This window comes from Nelumbo lutea, chromosome 2 (genome assembly GCF_056320005.1).
Source record: "Nelumbo lutea isolate HS-2025 chromosome 2, American lotus-T2T, whole genome shotgun sequence".
Classification (NCBI taxonomy): Eukaryota; Viridiplantae; Streptophyta; class Magnoliopsida; order Proteales; family Nelumbonaceae; genus Nelumbo; species Nelumbo lutea.
Window position 1 is genome coordinate 24,735,479 of NC_142685.1, and position 18,549 is coordinate 24,754,027.

General features: G+C 36.8%; 1 protein-coding gene across 1 annotated transcript; it reads left to right on the forward strand.

Moving 5' to 3' along the window:
• Positions 1-4,966: 4,966 nt before the first annotated feature.
• On the forward strand, positions 4,967-9,886 carry LOC148869272 (putative protein phosphatase 2C 22). Its single transcript, XM_088967628.1, has 2 exons — positions 4,967-5,589; positions 9,419-9,886. Exons 1-2 carry the CDS (start codon positions 5,443-5,445, stop codon positions 9,638-9,640), a joined length of 369 nt encoding a protein of 122 aa, XP_088823754.1. The 5' UTR covers positions 4,967-5,442; the 3' UTR covers positions 9,641-9,886.
• Positions 9,887-18,549: the final 8,663 nt, after the last annotated feature.

Genomic DNA, 18,549 nt, shown 5'->3' on the forward strand with positions numbered 1-18,549 from the left:
AATTTGTTACACTTAAAATTGAACTTCTCTTTTGCTTTCTTTTTGTTTAGTTGAAAATTAATTCTCAAGAAATTCAAATGTTCTGTTTCTTGGTTAATACATACAAGTACAAACCTCTAAGGGGCTGAGATTGGTGAACCTAGCTGGATTATTTCAATCTAACCCTGATGAGGGTGAATTATTGATGATTCTACCACTAATATAGCTTAAAATCAATACACAAAAACACTTAAAATTTTCAAATACCAAGATTTTCTTTCTTCATTGTTCATTCCAGCAAACCCTAAGCTTTTGCTATTGCAACTCTCAAATAAGAGACAAGGTTTTCTTTTCTCTTTTGTAATACATCTCAATTCTCAAGGACTAAGATTAATGGACCCATCTGCACGATGATCTGCCCCCACCCCTCATTTGTCAGAAAAGCCATGTCTGCATCTGCATGGAAGAGGACGTACGTCTTTGTGCAGCCTCACTTCCCCGCAAACACAAACACAAACCCAAGAAAGTAACAGATTGTACTACACATGTACTGCAATTACATGGTGGAACAAAAATCTTTTGTACTAGAAAATTAACGATCAAATTAAGCTGACTCACATATATATATATCTTCCCTTGTCAAATTTCATTAATTAATCACCATCAAACAAATGGTGACGCTGTTTACTACATGCAATATTGGAAGTAACATCAATAAATATCTTCCAAAGAGATTAAGCTTTGATCATCTGATCAAAGTTCAATTTACTACTACTATACAGTAACATGTTTAACGTATGCAGCATTATAAATGGACTAATTAAATGCGTATACACCAGAGCTTTTCATTTGGTTGAGGTTTAATTTCATCACATTTACATGGTATAACAATTGCTGCTATTAGCAGCTCTAATGGTGATGGCCTTCACCGACGGTGCAGCAACCCGAGAAAGGTCCACGCTTTCCCACCGGCGCTGAGCCGACGGTCGTGGAAGGTTCTCCGGGACGACTATCTCCAAAGCATTCACTCGCCACGGCGGGCACATCCTTCTGTCGCTCCATCTCACCACACCCCGCTTAGCTGCTTTTGCCACGGCGGCCTGCTGCAGCTGCAGCTGCAAGTCCTCGGCCTTGGCCTTGCAGCACTCACCGTCACCGCCCAAGTGTCCCATCTCGCAGCTTACCATGATGCAAGCCATAGCCAGAACACATTGCTTTCTCCATGATCCCTCCTTTGTCGGGCTGCTTAGGTTGAGAAAATTAAATAAAAAGAAGAGAATCAGAAACCCAACAGAAATTAGTCTCTCTCCCCTCTTACCAACGAAATCAAAGATGATGTAAAACAAGACCCATGTTGGCATAATTAAAAGAACACCCACCAAATTCTACCCTTGATTTCTATGAAAAAAAATTGTCGCATACCATGAAATATGATTAGATTTGGAGGGGTGCAACGCCGGAGCTGAGGGAGTGGCCGGAGGAGGCTTGCTGCCTGGAGTGGTCGGAGGGGAGAAGTTGAGAAAGCAAGTGCTAGAAACTGCCATCTCCTTCTTCTTATGTTCGTTATGCTTCAAAATTGTCAGGGTATAAATAGTGTCAAGAGGGGAAAGAATCAACCATCAAGGCAGGAAAGTTGAGTGAATTGCCTAGAGAGAGAGAGAGAGAGTAATAAAATCTTGAAAAGGGGAAGTGAATGGTCATCTCACGGTATTGAGACGAGGACCTCGACGGCCATTGCGTGACCAACACGTGGGCTGGGCCCTACAATCAATTTTGCACTTTTATTGCTTGCCGTCTAACAATATACTTCTCCTGTACAACACGATGCAAATACAAGTCACCAGAGAGAAGAGACAGTTTGGACTTTGGACTTTGGAGAGGTCAAGAAAAGAAACCCAACAGCCTACGGCCAGCCGGCCCAGCACTTTTGCTTTTGGGTTGACCCCTTCACAGTTCATACTGCAGTTTATTTTGACCCAATAAGCCCATTCCGTCGTTCTTCCTGTCCTGCTCTTTTTCTTGGGTCTGGGGGTCATCTAATTCATTGGAATTTCTGAATTGATTCGGTTCATCTTTGAACCTTCTCAGTTGCATAGTTGCGCATATGCCAGAAAAAAAATATGGGCCTGGTTCGGACTCAGATCCAGCCCATTGAAACCTTTAAGAGGTTCACACGCCAACTACTAGTACATACAAGACTACAAGTTGAGGTCTTGGCCGGTGGTCCAGGTCTTGGTTGAGTTGAGGTAGCCCATAAGCTATACCAACCAAGGAACATCCAAAATGCATGCATAATTCAGCCTATGGACCTGGAGCCTGGAGCCTGGAGGCTGAGCTGGAGCAAATTGGGGAAAGGTTAGTAGTAGTCACCCACCTCAGTGGGTCCAGTGAATGTGATTTTTGGCCCAATATCTTACATCTCATGGGCCAGCATCGTGCAGATATTTCAGATCTCTAACTTAGAGCCCACCACGGCACCACTCAGATTCAGCATCGGTCTAGCCTGACTCTGCATTCACTTGCCTACTTTGGACCCAGGGAGAGAATCTCTCAGAAACCAATTGCAAATTGGTTTTAATTCTTGCAAATTTTCTGCCTATGTCACAGAGAAAACTGTTTTTAATTGCGACTCAGAAAGGTCACTGGGTCACCAGTTCAATCATCCGGTCTGGTTCGAGTCTTAGAACACTGATTTTTCTGATAATCCATTACTAATCCTAATGAAACTAAGCAAGCCAAAGACAAATCCAAGATAAACCCCCAAAATAAAAAACATATTAATTTTGTTTATAAACTTACCCATTGTTACTAAAATGACCATCGTTCTCTTAAAACACGTCAGATTTACAAGGTATATGTTTGGCATCACATCGATACTGCAGATACAATACCGTTTTCTCATGTTGTTGTGTGGGTTGAAATTATCTTTTCTGAGAAAATATTATTTGGAAACGTTGCTGTTAGGTAGGACGTTTACTAGAGCAACAACAACACTTTTTGTTTGGTACCAGTACTTTATATTTGTTTTCAGCACTGTACTCATTATAAGAAGTTTACTTCACTACCACATCACATTTTTATTGGCAGCAATTGGCTCCAATCTGAAGAAACGTCAAATTTGGCGTTGCTCCAAACCACGCTTTCTTGATTTTCAAGGCATAACTTGGAGCACCGTTTTTTATGGAAAAATAGTTCCAAACATATTGACATTTCCTAGAGTACCATTTTTTTTTATATGACACTAACGTATCACCGTTTTCTGGAGCAACGGCTTCGTGCCAAACAGATGCCAGATCTAGGTTTTGTTGAATAAAAAACTCAATAGCCTATCTAATGACACAGACATTAAAAATAAATAAATAAAATTTTGAAAGCCTGGAAATTAGGGTAAAAGAAAAGTGATGTTATTGCAACCATAACTGTTCAAAAATCTAAATATTCTCTAAGTAAAACTCTTCAAACTATTATTCCTAAGACACTAATAAACCAGCTAATAACGATCAAAAGATCCAAATTGACTAAAATTATAATAATCAAAATTATTACATTGCACTGGTTTAAGAATGGAAAAGTAATTACAAGAATGCAAATGCAATTATAAAACCAAAAAAGTTTTTTTTTTCAAAACAACAACAAAAAAAAAAAGATTGTAAAGTAATTTGATTTCTTCTTACATAGTTTCCTATACTTTTTCCATATTTGCATCAGACATACCCCTAGTCATTTTATGTTCATAGAACTAACATAAACTCTGCTAGGTAGTTCTTTTTTTTTTGGCTGAATAGAAGAACATGTAAAGTAGTAGATTTGGGAATCCTTTTCCTTCTTGTTTTTCCACTTCTGTCACAATACAGTTAATACATGTACAAACTCAAAGAAAACATCAATGCTAACTTCTACACAGTTTTATCATTTTGGCTCAGTTTGGAAGGAGTATAAATGCAAATTTGTAGAATAATGTAAAATCTTGTATTTTGTATTATTTTGTATGTATTTACACTGTACATATTTATATTTATATTCCTTCCAAACTGAGTCATGAAGGAATATAAATATAAATTTGTAGAATACAAAATCTTGAATTTTGTATTATTTTATATATATTTGTACTGTGCCTTTGGAAAAATTCCATGTGGAATTCAAAGGGAAGTAGAATTTTTGAAAATCACAGTTCTATTGCAAACCGCAGAGAAGGTTGAATTGAATCATGAATCACATAGTTAAATTATAAGACTATTTCTGACTTTCTGAAAAAATTCAAGAAATTAAAAAACATATATACCGGAAATTTACGTATATAAATAAATGTGATTTTACCCCATTTACAACTCATAGGTACCAATATAACCCACATACAGTGCTTATTTAACCTGCATTTGATGGAAAATAAACGCAATAAGATTTTAAAAGGGTCTGAGATAATCTAAATAAATCTTATTTTAGTCAAATTTCTGAAACGAGATTCCCTTGAAGGAAATTAAAACAAACAAAGGAATGATAAAGTAGAAATCTAGGACTAAAATTGAATTGATTCATATTGCACAAATCGTATAAATCATAGGTTGAATCAAATCATATTATTCAAATAGTAATTGAATCCAAAACAAATAGAAAATCAAAAGAAAACGGAAGCGCCACAAAGGGATCCAGAAACCAAAACAAATAGAAAATCGTTGTACTGCTTATTCCACAAAATCAATTAAAATCATCCAGTTATCTAGCAATCACAACCAAAAATCCCCATTAAACCAAAAAAAAAAAAAAAAAATTCAACCAAACACCAAGATTCCCAATGAAGATCTGAAACGCATTACAGTGAAGAACCAAAGGAGTGAAATAAGAACACTAAAATCTTCTAAATCATCTAAACATGAGAAATAAACAATTACTACTCTGACCAATCGTACAACAATGTGATGGTGACAAGGGAAGCAACAATGTGACGGATGAAGTTCAGCTTGTTAGTGATAAGGAGAGAGGTTCAGTTGAAGCAACAGCAGCAGCGATGAGTTCACAGTGATCGGAGGGTGGTGGGTTTCTCTGTAAGCCTGTATGGTCTTTTCCCGTTTCCTCTAAAAGAATGAAAATTCGAGTAATCTTTTTTCTCCCTTCAAAAGTTCAACAGCCATTGATTTGGCGCGCTTTTTGGCAGTTTTTGCGGCGAATATCGAGGGTAATTTATCCAACGTTGAAAAGACTCAACTGTATCTCGCACATTGACTCGAACTCTCGACGTCTCGAACACCGACTCTCTCTCTCTCTCTCTGCCTGAAAAGATGGAGAGGCAATGGGCTTATTTCTGCTGTGCCCCCCGGAAATCCTCAAAGCTGTTCTGCAAATCTTTGCTTACGGGCACACAGTATGCAGCAATAATAACACCAAACACAAGAGTTTCCCTTGGTTGTTCTTAAAGCCATGGAACAACGAAACCCCTAGAGCAGAGAATGCAAATGGTGGACAGCGATGGAGGGAAGTACAGGTGGGGAGCATAATGGCAGCTCGAGTGAGAGTCGGCCTCCGAATCCTCTTGCTGGAGCATATTCTCAGTGTATCAGCAGTAACCGTGTTGCATTATCCTGTAAAAAGTCACTTGTTCGTCATCCATCTCTTGTAAGTCCCTTGCAAAGTTTCTCTTTTAATAATTTGATGAACTAGATTATCTCTTTTCCTTTGTTGTTCTCATTTCATCAACTTCCACATTTTAGCATGAAATCCTAGATGTTTTCAAGGTTCTCAGTTCCTGCTTGCACTGCGTATGGTTATGTGGCAGTTATTTGATTTCAGAAGCCTTAAGAGGTTCTTTATGATTGCCAATCATAAGTCATAACATGGAGTTTGGACAACAAAACTGTAGCTGGGTTCTTCCGATTTTTTTTTTTCTTGCAATAGTGATTCCATCTCACAACTCAATTCTGATTGAACTTTCTTTTGCAAAGGAACAACGAGATTTCTTTGTGGATCCTTGCATTTCTTAAATGATAAGTTTCTGACTTCTCCAAATCATCTAACATCTAAATTTTTCCTATTGAAATCTATTTCATGAAAAATTTAACCTGGTTCCTTTCAGGTGGATCAAAAAGACTAGTAATTTCTAGTTGATTGGATTATTAGTTATGAAGCACAAGTTGCTAGGTCTCTCATTTTCTCTACTTGAAGTGAAGATTTTACAGCAGAGACCTATAGGAATAGGAGAAAGAGGAGTGGAGAGGTGTTGGGTTCATTGTGGATTCTTGTTTAGGATCGGAAAGGAATTCAACTAAAGTAGCATTTGGGGGCTAAAGTGTGTAGTTCCAATGAAGCCTTGGGGTCATCACTTCCCCCTGTTTTGAAGAGGGGAGATTGATTTCCTTGGGATTTCGAAATGTAATATATTGGAGCTATGAGTTATGAAAGGATGTCAATGAAGAAAGCTGGAACACAACACATACAAGGTCCACTGGGAGCAAAAAATTGAGAATAAAGAGAGGGTCATCTTCTAGTAGTAGAGGAAGAGGGAGGCGGAGTAGGGGATAGAAATGATATTGCTAGGCGGATTCTGTGTGTGTGAGAGGGTGGATATGTGTTTAAGGATCTGAGAGTGAGATATTGGTTGAGAGCGCAAGATGAGGGTGATCTTGCAAAGCTGAGCAAACCTCTCATAAGGATCTTGCCTTACAAATGAGTATCACAGAGAGTCAGTCTTGCAAAGTTAAATAAGAGTCTTTCGGGGCTTGCGGTATCCTGCCAATGGGAGAGAAAAATGATCTTGCTAAACAACCATAAAAAAAAAAAACCATGATCTTGCTAAACCAAGTGAGATCCAATAACAACAAAGCAAAGGATCTTGCGGATTGAGATTAATACGATCTCGCTAAGCCTAGCTAGATCCAAAGTCAAGGAGTAAGTGATCTCGTTAAGAGGAGGAGTCTTGCCATAGCTCATGTTAAAGGGGTCTTATGTGAGATCCATAGTGAGGAATCAGTGTTTAAGAGCACGCTTGGAGTGAAATGCGTGACTATGTCAAGCAAACCATGATCGGCTGTACCTGGCGTCAATAAGGACACACATCATTCCCCATGTGACTCCCAAGAACATGGTCTAACGACCTCATGTTTGTGATCTACCAGGAAGAAAAAGATGGGATCTGCTCACCGCATGTTTGTGATGTGGGCAATGTTTAGCAAACTGACATGTGGAGGGAATGAGCAACAAGTGTGGACTGAATTCCATGCAATTGAATCATTATCTCATGCAACAGAAGCATTACGTGTTTAGCTCTCGTTACTTGTTTGTTTAGATTAAATTATTATTTTGTGATTATCCTTGTTAGTTATTGTCCCTGTTTTATCAGTTGTAACCCATCAATAAATTGCATGAGAAAATAAAATGATTTTATCGATTGAATCAATTAAACTTTGAACCACCGGAGGTTAGAGATCCCTCAAAGAATCTCAATTTTTAGTCTCTCTCTTCTCGATTTATTCACCATAGGTAAGATCAAGGATCAGGTGCCCATACCAAATGGTATCAGAGCCTATACTATGCCTTCCAGGTGCAATCGTGCCGCGCAGGTGGTGATGTTAATAATTGTAGTGTTCGGCCGGGATTAGGTGGACTAGTGCAAAGTCAGTCTGTGTGGGCGCCAGGAACTGTTACGATTCTTTTGTCCCATATTAGTACTTTAGTAGTATGGGATGCTAATGTGAGGTATCCCACATCGATAGTATGGGATGCTGTTATGGGATAGTGCTTGGGTTCCCTCCCTCTAATAGTTAGCTTTTGGAGGTGAGTTCTCCCAAGGCACATAACAGTTTGTTAAAGAAAGGAAAGTTCTGGAATATTTGAAGCCATGCACATTACATGGTTCCCCTGTTCTACAAATAGGGGGTGTGATCCTTGGTGAGTGGATCCTTTCTTCAGCCATTTTTCGCCCTTAATCCCTTCTGTTACTTAGCTTTTCCACAACCTCCCAACTCCAGAACCTACAGACCATCCTCATCTAGTCGGCTTACATTGTGAATGGGATGTCTGCTTCTACTGTTTTGAGGGTTTTGGGTGAGTGTTGATTTTGTTGTTGTCTCTTTTCTTTTTTCCTAGGTTTTGCTTTGCTGATTTACCACTGTAGGTAGGCTAGGAGGGAATTTTTGTAGATTCGTGTATGGGCACACCGCAAAGAGCTGGGGATGCATATGGTGTGGCCTTTCTTCTTTCACTCTTTGTTTTCTTCAAGTTTTATTTTATTTTTTTCTTTCTACTTGGACTTTAAAGCCTGCATACATCTTGTATGCCTTTCCTTTCAATGAATTTAATTGTTTCTATAAAATGTCCTATCTTGTTGTGCGACCAGAATATCGACCTTGGTTGGCAGCTTGGCATGACATGATCTTCATAACTCCTATGTTGTAGGAGTTGCCATAGAAGCCTGATTCTTGTTCAGTTAATGGTTGGGCCCAAAGAGCTGTGGGATTGCATAGATAATGTTGGTCCAAACTATTGTGGTTGGGTTGGAGATAAATCAGGCTGGAAAAAAATAAATTTTCTTGAAAATGATTGGTATGCTCACCTTCTCTTGTGATCAGGACGGTGAGTGGGTACACATGATTACATGATGATGTGAGCTAGATGTGGATATTTTTCAGTTTGTAGTGTTATACATCATGGTTATTCACTTGTTCATCCCTTGTGGCAGTCATGTTGCAGCCAGCATGATGGTTTAGCCTGGATATTTTCTGATTTTCCAGTTTACAGTTCAAGGCTGAGCCTGGATATGTTGCTTTCTTTGGTGTTTTTAATTTGTAGTCGATCTAGATCAGTACCATCTAACTTTACACATAGCCATCTCCTAATTTCTTCACAGCCCCAGGGGTGTGGGGTCGGTGCTCAGCCATCTCTATGATTTTACTCTTAGTATCTTTACCAACTTTTCTGGTTGCATCGTAGAGAGAACTGTGGCTTATGTGCTGGATTCAGTCACCATGTCAAATATTTCTTGCTTCATGTTGGCAGTGTTCACAGCTTAGAAGTGCTTCTAAGACCAGCAATCGAATTATTCTTCAAACAAATATTACATGGTGGAATTATTATAGTACAGTGATTCCATTTTTAGTGTTTGTTTCTCCCACCACTTGTTGTCAAACATGTTTATTTTCAATTCGCTAAATGCAGCATACTCTAATCTAGTACCAGCTCTTTATTTCTTTGTTTCTTTTCCTTTTGGGTTTTGTCCTTTTCTCTTTATCACGTGAAGATTTGGATATATTAATGAACAAGATGATTTTGAGTGCATGTCTATACTCTATAGAAGCATTAAATGTGATTCCTTGTTGGTTGTTTTTACTGTTTATATCTGAATTCAAGATTATTGTTACTAGACTGTAAGCAGTTTCCTTTTGTCATTTAAACTGTTGATCGTTAATGTCTTGCAACATTTTTGCTGAATTAGTGACCACATCTTTGACAGGTGAAGATGATTCCAGATGTCTCTATCAGGGCTGACATGGCTGAGGGTGGCTGTGAAACAGAATTCATCCCAATTGTTCGCTCAGGGGGTTGGGCTGATATTGGTATTTGTCGGAGCATGGAGGATGCATACATTTATGTTGATGACCTTGTGCATGATTATGGACTAAAGAATTTCCTTCTATGCGGTATTTATCTGTCCATTGGTGCTCGGCCATTTTGAAAATGGCTGCTCAAAGTGGCATGAGAAAAAATATTGTGCAGAAGCTAATGGATCGATCATGTTAGACATGTAGTTAATGTTTTTTTTTTCCTTGTGATTTTGTCAGATCTTTGTGTTGTTTCTCATGTGTTGTCTGGTAATTCACTTGGTTACTGCCTTCATGGCTGATGCATGTTCTCACCAATGTTGATCTTTGATTCATGTGAGAGATGCTTTTGGTGGTTAATGAAATTTTTGTTACAGAAAGAAGGTTGACCATTTTATTTATTTATTTATCTATTGATGGGGAACAGATCAGAGATCTGTAGATGATAAAGACCACCAGGTAAAAGAGAGTAAAAGCCCCCTACTGGAAGCAAAAAGAGCAAGTCATTGCAAAATTTTACAATTTTATAAACTTCGCTTATGATACAGGCCCCCAGTTGGTATTTTAAAAGCTAAGAGGTGCAATAAAATTGCAAGGGCCTTCTAGTGCCCAATGCACAAAGTCAAGTTGGAAAGGGTAGATGATTCATGTAACCAAAATTTTCGTTTGAAAATCAGATTATGAGGTGCTGGTCTTAGAAGAGGTTTGAAGGTAATGGATGTGCCTCTGAGTTGCCTTCTGGAAACAAGGTGGAAGATGATTCCAAGAATGTCTTCAGGTAGGAATACTCATGAAGCCTTGGATTTGGTTAAAACTGGTGAGGTTTCAGGTGTGGAGAATCAGATGAGAAGTTTTGAAGAAAAAGATTGGTTAGTTTCATCTTTTCAAAGCAGACAAAGCTTGCTTGCCTTTGGACTCTTTGTGCTCGTACAAGTTGTGAGGGCTCTGAAATAAATAGTTAAATTTTCAATGGGCTAGAACCCTGACCCGAGCTCGGTGTAGCTGAAATTCTTCAAATGGAGCAACCTGACTTGCAGTCGTACTCTGAAGGCGTTGAGGGAGTGGATGTGGTTGAGTTGAATAGTATCAATGGAAGAGGAAAGGGGCAGCATGATCCTGAATCTTGATCAGTATTTTGAGGGAGAATGACTGTTAAGTTGAGAAAAACTTGGATCTAATTATACCAGTAGCAAGTTCATTTGAGCAAGTGCTTGGGTCTGTTCTTCTTGGGTGGTGAGGATGAGGACTTGGCCAGAAAGGTCTATGGAATTAGAAGTTAGAGAGCGAATTATAAATTTTTATACCATTTATGAGGAGTACACACTGCAGCCTGTGAGAGCAAACTGTTTATTGCCGTTTGGTGCGATTTTCTAATACGGGTTCAGCCATTCTATGATTCTATTTGACTTGACCCAATTAGAAACCCAAATAACACCCCTACCCTCCCTAAGTCTTTTTTTTTATTTTTAATTTTTTATTTGCATGTATTTTCGTACCAGCATTATAAAATAATTTTATTATATAGATATTATATATATATATTATTTCAGTTTACGGTTTGGTTTATAAAATTCAGTAAGCCAAAATGAAACCGTAAACCATAATTTAGAAAAATGCCAAACCAAAACAGGGTGTCAATTGCTTCGTTCGATTTGATTCGAATTCAGTTTGGCTCGATTCGGTTTTGTAGTTTGGACCGTACAATGAACACCCCCAGTATGCAAGTTTGATTTAGTCGATTTAGCGCTCTTTCGACAAACTTGGCAACCTTATGCAGGGGCCTCTGCTACACATTTCCCAAAAACACAACACCGGGAGATGCCCACCATTTTCTGAGTAGCTACAAACAGACGCTGTGACAGAGAGATTGTAAATCAGCAGTAATACATGGAGCATTTCTGTGAGATATTTGGGGATTTGGAACTTACTATTTCATGGTTTTCACCAATTGGATCTCCATTGTCTAAAATTTAACTCAAGGATGATAGACTGCCATCGCTTTGTCACTCCAGAGGTGATAGAAGGCTTACCCTCCGTTTCAAAAAAATGAAAAGGCTTACGTCCCTGCACAATATTTATAGATTATTTATTGAGATAAAACTTAGCTGATTTTGAAACTAAAGATCACGTTGGCCACGACTTAGGGGTGTAAACGGATTGAATTTATCAGATAATATTCGAATTCGATTAAATATTTAAATATTTAATTTGATTTAAATTTGATTAATTAATTATTTTATTTATATAAGTGTATATATATAAATTATTTGTATAATTTAATTATTGTATATAAATTATATAAAATATTTAAATTTTTTATATATTATATATAAGAATTAAATAATCAATCTAATTTGGATATTTATCGAATCGAATCAGGTTATATCTGAATTCAAATCCGATTAGCTAATTGGTATGAATAGGATGTAAAAATATTCGAATTATGTGATTATGTCGAATCTCGAATTCGAAATCGGATTTTCGAATACAGTCGAATTGTTTTTCTTGTTGCCAGTTTTACAAGCAAATCAAAACCATCTGGTTTGATAGCAGATTGTTCTTCAAAACAAAAACATAAAAACATGTCAGTGATTGTGTGTATGTTTTTTGTTTTCAAAACAAAAACACAAAATCTGTTTTTGTTATAAAAGCCATTATTTTGATGGTTCCAAAACCATGTATTGATTTTTGAAACAAAACCAACTTGTTTTTCTCTTTGAAAGAAAAAACAGAGCTCAAAAACGTGTTTTTTAGCTGATGTGGTGGATTTTTATTTTTAATTTGTAAGCCAACGGAAATTCATTTCTTGGCCAACTTGTGGGACCAAATTGAAGGAGTGTTTTTTTTTTCCTTTACTTTTGGGTTCAGTTCCTAATATATTTATTTACTAATTGCAGAGATTCCAGTGTGTAAATGTGTTATTTTAACGTCTGTGAATTTGTTTTTATGCTCTATTTACAGTTTTTATTTGATGGCAAATGCAGGCGACTGCCGAGCAGTACTCTGCCGTCGTGGCAAAGCAACAAAGATGTCAAAGGATCACAAGCCGGTTTGCAGCAGAGAGAGGAATTGAATTGAAGCTTCAGGCGGGTATGTATATGATGGCTACCCTCTCAGTGCTAAGCCTGAGCTGATGAGTACAAGGCTAACAGAGGAGGATGAGTTCCTCATCATGGGATGTGTTCAGGAGCCAGAATGCAGTCGACGGAAGCTTCAGGAGCACAATGACCCTGTAATTTGCTGTAATTAGCAGTGGTGGTGGTATGTTTCCACTCGAAGCCTCCACCCAATCTGGTGGAGCCTCGGTCAAGAGTGCCAATGAGCATATCTGTGGAGGGTTTGAGGGAGTTGCAGAGCTTCTTGGATGCTTATAATTGAGAAGATTTCAGTGGGTCAGTTTTCCGGTAATCCATAAGATGTTGAGAATTCTTGTGATAATTGTGCAACCAAGGATTAAAGTATCGGTATTGGGTATTGTATCAGGCAATTTAGATACCGATATTTTTGGGAAATGTATGAATACGGACAAAAAATATGAAAATGATTTGATACACTAAGAAAATGCATATAAATTCAATAATTATATTAATAACTTCAAATTTAATGTTAAAATAATCATAAATAATCTTTAAATACATAGGAATTGTATATTTTAATCATATATCTGAAGAAATATATTACTATTGATATAACGGGATACATAGATATTATACAATTTTATTGATAATGCATTAATTTTTATTTTTATTAAAATCCAAGGCACAAAAAAAATGCAACCATTATATTTGAATTATTATATCAATTATTTTTATTTTACTATTTTCAATTTTTATCATCAACAAAAATCAACTAAAAATTAATTTGCAAATGTTCATTAAATAATACTCTCACTTTTGTAAACAATAAATATGTTCATATAAAATGTAAATGAAATTTTGAAGATGTATATCATACAAAAATTCATAAATTTTAATTACTAAAATAATTATTCATTATTAATATTTTATTTTTATGTTTTTTTTTAAATAAAAAATTATTTTTTATTTAAATGTAGATTAGTGGATTTGATAGATTCAATTTATATTATATTCTCAAATATTTTGTAAATAATATTTTATCTTTGTAAAGTAAATACATTGTTATTTAATGAAAATTAAAGTATTAATTAGTAATCTATAAAATAGTTATTATAATTTATCAAGTCTACATAAATAATTTTAATTATTAAAATAATTATTCTATTAATAATATTTTTATTTCTATAAATTTATTGAAATTAAAAATCATTTATATATATATATATATATGTGGATTTGATAAATTATTTATTTTATTGGTTTATAAAATAATAATTTTGAATATTATTCTTGTTAATTTGTACATGGAGTTATTGAATATACTATTTGTTTATATTAAATGTAATAATTAATTTTAGTAAAAGATCATTTATTTCATTTATTATCACGAAATGGAAGATGGCTTAATGGTTAAGATCCTTGCACGTGCATATTGTATTGATATGATACAGTATTAGTCGTAATGTATCTCATATCTTCCCTTACCAATACCGATACAATACGCCTTGTATTGAGCATATTGTGTCGATATTTTAATCCTTGTGTGCAATTGGAACATATGCGGTAGCAATGAAAATTTTCCTTGTTTCATGGCCAGACTGAGACCATTGTTTTATAAGACTGAGGCGAAGCGAAGTCAAACTTCCTTGCGTCAAATTGTATGAGGGGCATATGCCTCATCGCCAACATTACGTATGAAAAAAGTAAAATTAAAAGATAATATAGGGTTCGACAGTGATATGGAAAAGATGTGATATTCAAAAAGCATCTGACCAATCAACTGGAATCATAAGCATAGTAATTAATTAGGTGTTATTTATCAAAATTCATGGGTGGATTTTGATTGGTCAAAGCTCTTTCCATACCATATCTTTTCGGCGTCATTGATTTTCCCATTAATATATTATACTTTTCGAAATTCAAGAAAATTCGTTTTTCCAATTTGTTAAAAACAAAACAATTTCTAACTCTATTGAAATAAATGTACCATGTGATCAAAGTGGGATCAACCGATCTACAAATTAAACTCTAAATAAAAAGATTAAAATAAATAAAATAAAAATTATGAATATGGTAAAAACTGAACAAAATTGTTAAGAGTTTTTTAATCCAAGCACTTATAAGTCATTAAATTTCAATAGTTAAGTTGTGTATGATAATAAGAATATTCACTTAAAAATTATTAAATTATTTTTATATTGAAAATAGACTTGAATGTGTACAAATCAAGTGGAAAGATTTTATTCTTTATTCAGGTATAAAGGGTTATAAATGTAAAATAGAAAATAAAATGGAACTTAAAAACATAGGATTCATATTAAAACAAATATCCATATAATAAAGAAATAAATATGTAAATTGGGTATGAAAGAAATAAACTTTATTCTAAAATGCACAAAACTTGAAAAACAATACAAAAGAAACCAAAGAGAATAAGAAAATATTTATAGTAGTCATAAAAGAAGAATTATGTGTCCTAGCAGGGTGATATGAACTGTTCGATTGGTTGATGACCAAGAAATAAACCAAAGAGTTATGGAGCTTGTCCATCTTTTTGCTTTTTCATCTTGTTGAAGGATGGGTTGCCCATACAACCTGTACTTTATTCACGGAAAATAGGATAAAGAAAAAAGAAAAGAAAAGAAGAAACAGTTGTTTGATTTGTTACATGTATAGATGAGCCTTGCTGACAAAGGGATTAGACCTATTCGTGTGGGCTGGGCTAGGGTTCGGCTTTTGCCAAATTTTGAATGGGACCGGCTCGAGCTCAATACAGTGTAAGTCAGGCTCAAAGCCCGACCTATGAACAAGTCTAAAAGGGATGTATAAGGTAGAATGATTCTTCTAAAGAATGTAATAACTTGTGATGCTTTTACTGCCAGACATATGGTCTGGGTCTATATCCCTTGTTTCTGTTGCAACTTAAATGGTGTTTGGTTCCATTAATGTAGGGATGGCAACTTTTTCCATTGAACTTGGAATGGGGTGGGTTTTCCTTGATCTTAAATGAGGACAGGGAAAACTTTTTTTTTTTTTTTTGTCTCGGACCGAAAATGGGGCAAGGATGGAGTTGGCATACAATTCTCCAAAGCTCCTTTGAACTCAGTGGTAAATTATTAAACATTTCTAGGTTTATTATTAATTTCTAAAATGTCCCTAAATTTTTTCAAATTCATAAAACCCTAGGATTCCATAATCCCATATTTAAAATACCCCAAATTCCCATACTTTCATTTTTAAAATTCTCTCAAATTTCCATAACCTCATTTCTAAAATTCCCTAAATTTTGATATATTTTTAGCTGGCTGTTTAAGGCAGTGAAAATTTGGGCATTCCTTGTTTCCAATGGGAAATGGGTGTCCCGCCTCTAACCCGGCCCATTTTCATTTCTACATTGCTATCAAAAAATCGGTGTTAGCTCAATGCCAAATGTCAAAATAACATTTCCAATGGGCATTCTTTTACTATTTGGCTTATGTGGCACCTAGGTGTCATAAAATTAGAATAAACGTTTTGTTCTGATTTTCAAAAAAAAAAAAAATTATATAAAACTTTATTTTTTTGCTTTTCTATAAAGGGAAAATTCTCTGGGTACCTACACTTTATGCACTTTATGCCAAGTGCCAATTTAGTAACTGAACTTTAAAATGCAATAATATAGTACCCGGACTTTCATTTTATGACAATGGAACATCAGTTATGTACATCACTTAACCTCATGTCCAATTTAAGAATTTAAAAAATATCAAAATTACCCTTAAAAATATACTGTTCATCATCTTCTTTCTCAAGAAAATGAAACAGAGAGGCTCACCGTTGGATGCGGCATATCTTCATCCAGTCTTCTCCTGATTCTTTCTTACAACGTTCTTCTAGTAGATGACAATGATAAATCTCCAACTTCTGTAGCGATGTGAGACGTTGCAACTCGACAGGAATGGACATAATAAAGTAGCAAAAACGGATCCCCAAGGTTTGAAGTGCCGTTAAATTTTCCAGATCACTGGGGAGTGACTCAAAAGGTGAAGACCATATAGTCGATACCTTTATATTGTTATTTGACGGTAATGATCTTGAAAAACCACCTACCTCACCTTCTAACTCCAACTCCTCAAGCTGTTGTAGAAGACATGGCAATGGCGAAAATGGTGTCCAAGTCAACTGAGGACAGTTCTTGATGTACAGTGTTCTTAGTGCTTCAGCCGAGAAAAACAGAGGGGGCAGCTCTTTTAACTTGGGGGCATTTGTCAAGCCGCAACTAAGTCGGGCATCAAAGCAATGGAAGTCGTGGCATCAAGTCCCATCTCCATCTCTCTGTATTTTTCTCTCTTGGGGCTCTGTTCATCACTGCTACTAATGTTGGGTGAAGAGACGGGCTTTGCGATGAATGTTGGCTCGTTGTCTCCGGGCATGAGGACGACAACCCTATATTCGGTGTCGGAAGGTGGGCTGGTGGGCTTTGTTGTTTTCTCCTCAGTTTCATCTCCATTCCGTCGGCCAACACCGCCGTTGCTGCATCGGCTGCCTTACTCCACTGCTCTGTCTGCATCCTCAACTTCTTCTGGTGTTTCTAAATCACAACGGAGATGTACCTACTGATCCACATGTTCCACTTCCCGCTTCAGGTCTGATAGTGTTCCCAGTCCTCTGCCGCATTAAAGTTGTTCAACGATGCTAGACAGGTGGTGGTCAAACAGATGAAGGTAGCCTAAAGTGGTCAGGTCATCTGGTGTTTCTTCAGAGCGGATTCCTCCTCCATAACTAGACAGGTGGTGGTCAAAACAGATGAAGGTAGCCTAAAGTGGTCAGGTCATCTGGTGTTTCTTCAGAGCGGATTCCTCCTCCATAACTAGAAAAAGAAGCAGGCTTCACCGCTGCCTCCTTCACCTTCATTTTCAAGAGCTCGTTCTCTTCCCGAACCATGTCCAATTGCTTCTCCTTTTCTGTCAACTTCTCTTTAAGCAAGTTGATCTCGTCAATCATCCCAGTCGAGTTATCCAATGCTGGTTTCCTCATTGGGTTCATGGGTTTCCCCTGGAGGAGGAGAAGAGTTATGGTAGTGAGAATATTCCATCGAATCCGAATCCGGTAGCAGTAGATGCAGGCAGAGTTGCACTTGCAGGTCCCATCTCCATCTCTCTTTGTATTTCTCTTCTCTTGTGGCTCTTTTTTCTCTCTCTGTAACTTTGGAAAGATACAGGCAGATGAATTTCATGGTTTCGTTCTTATAGAGGAGGAGTTTCACGGTGGCATAGCGGCCACGTTGGGGCGGTGTTCAACGAAGGAGACAATAAACAGTGGCGGTGAATTTACGCCAGATGCTAGATTGTCCTAAAATGAAAGTTTGAATAAAAAATTGGCACTTTGCCTAAAGTATAAAATACCTCTCAGGAATTTTCCCTTTTATAAATGGCAATGAAATTAAACAGCCCCTTAACCATCTGAATTTAAGTTCTGATCCTGGATTAGCTTGGATCACTTTGGGATTAGACCTGTAGCCATGTGCCCATGATAGAGCTACAACATTGTATAGCAGCCTGCCTAATAGCCAAATACAACTTATTTTAATTTCTAATGGGTGTGGGAGAGGGGTCAGGGGTAAGCTGCACCCTATGATTGACATGTGGGCTGTGCTTATTATGTTGGGCCTGGTTGGTCCACTAGCAAAAAGCCGAACCTCTTTAATTTGTCTGTCCGAAACAGGTCTAAGAAGTCAGGGCCATTTGATTGATGATGATCCTCCAGTTGTTCACTTGTTTGATTGATAAAGATGATCTTCCATTCCATTCCTCTGCTTCAAAAAGATGGCCCATTCACTGGACGGCCCATTACTATTTCGATGAGCTGGGGGCCTTGCCATGCCAGATTGTGCTGATTGATGAACAAAAAAAGGCTGAGTTGGTCATAATCAGGGGACAAAACCACTTTTGCGTTGAACCAAAAAGCAAAAAAATAACCACTTTTGC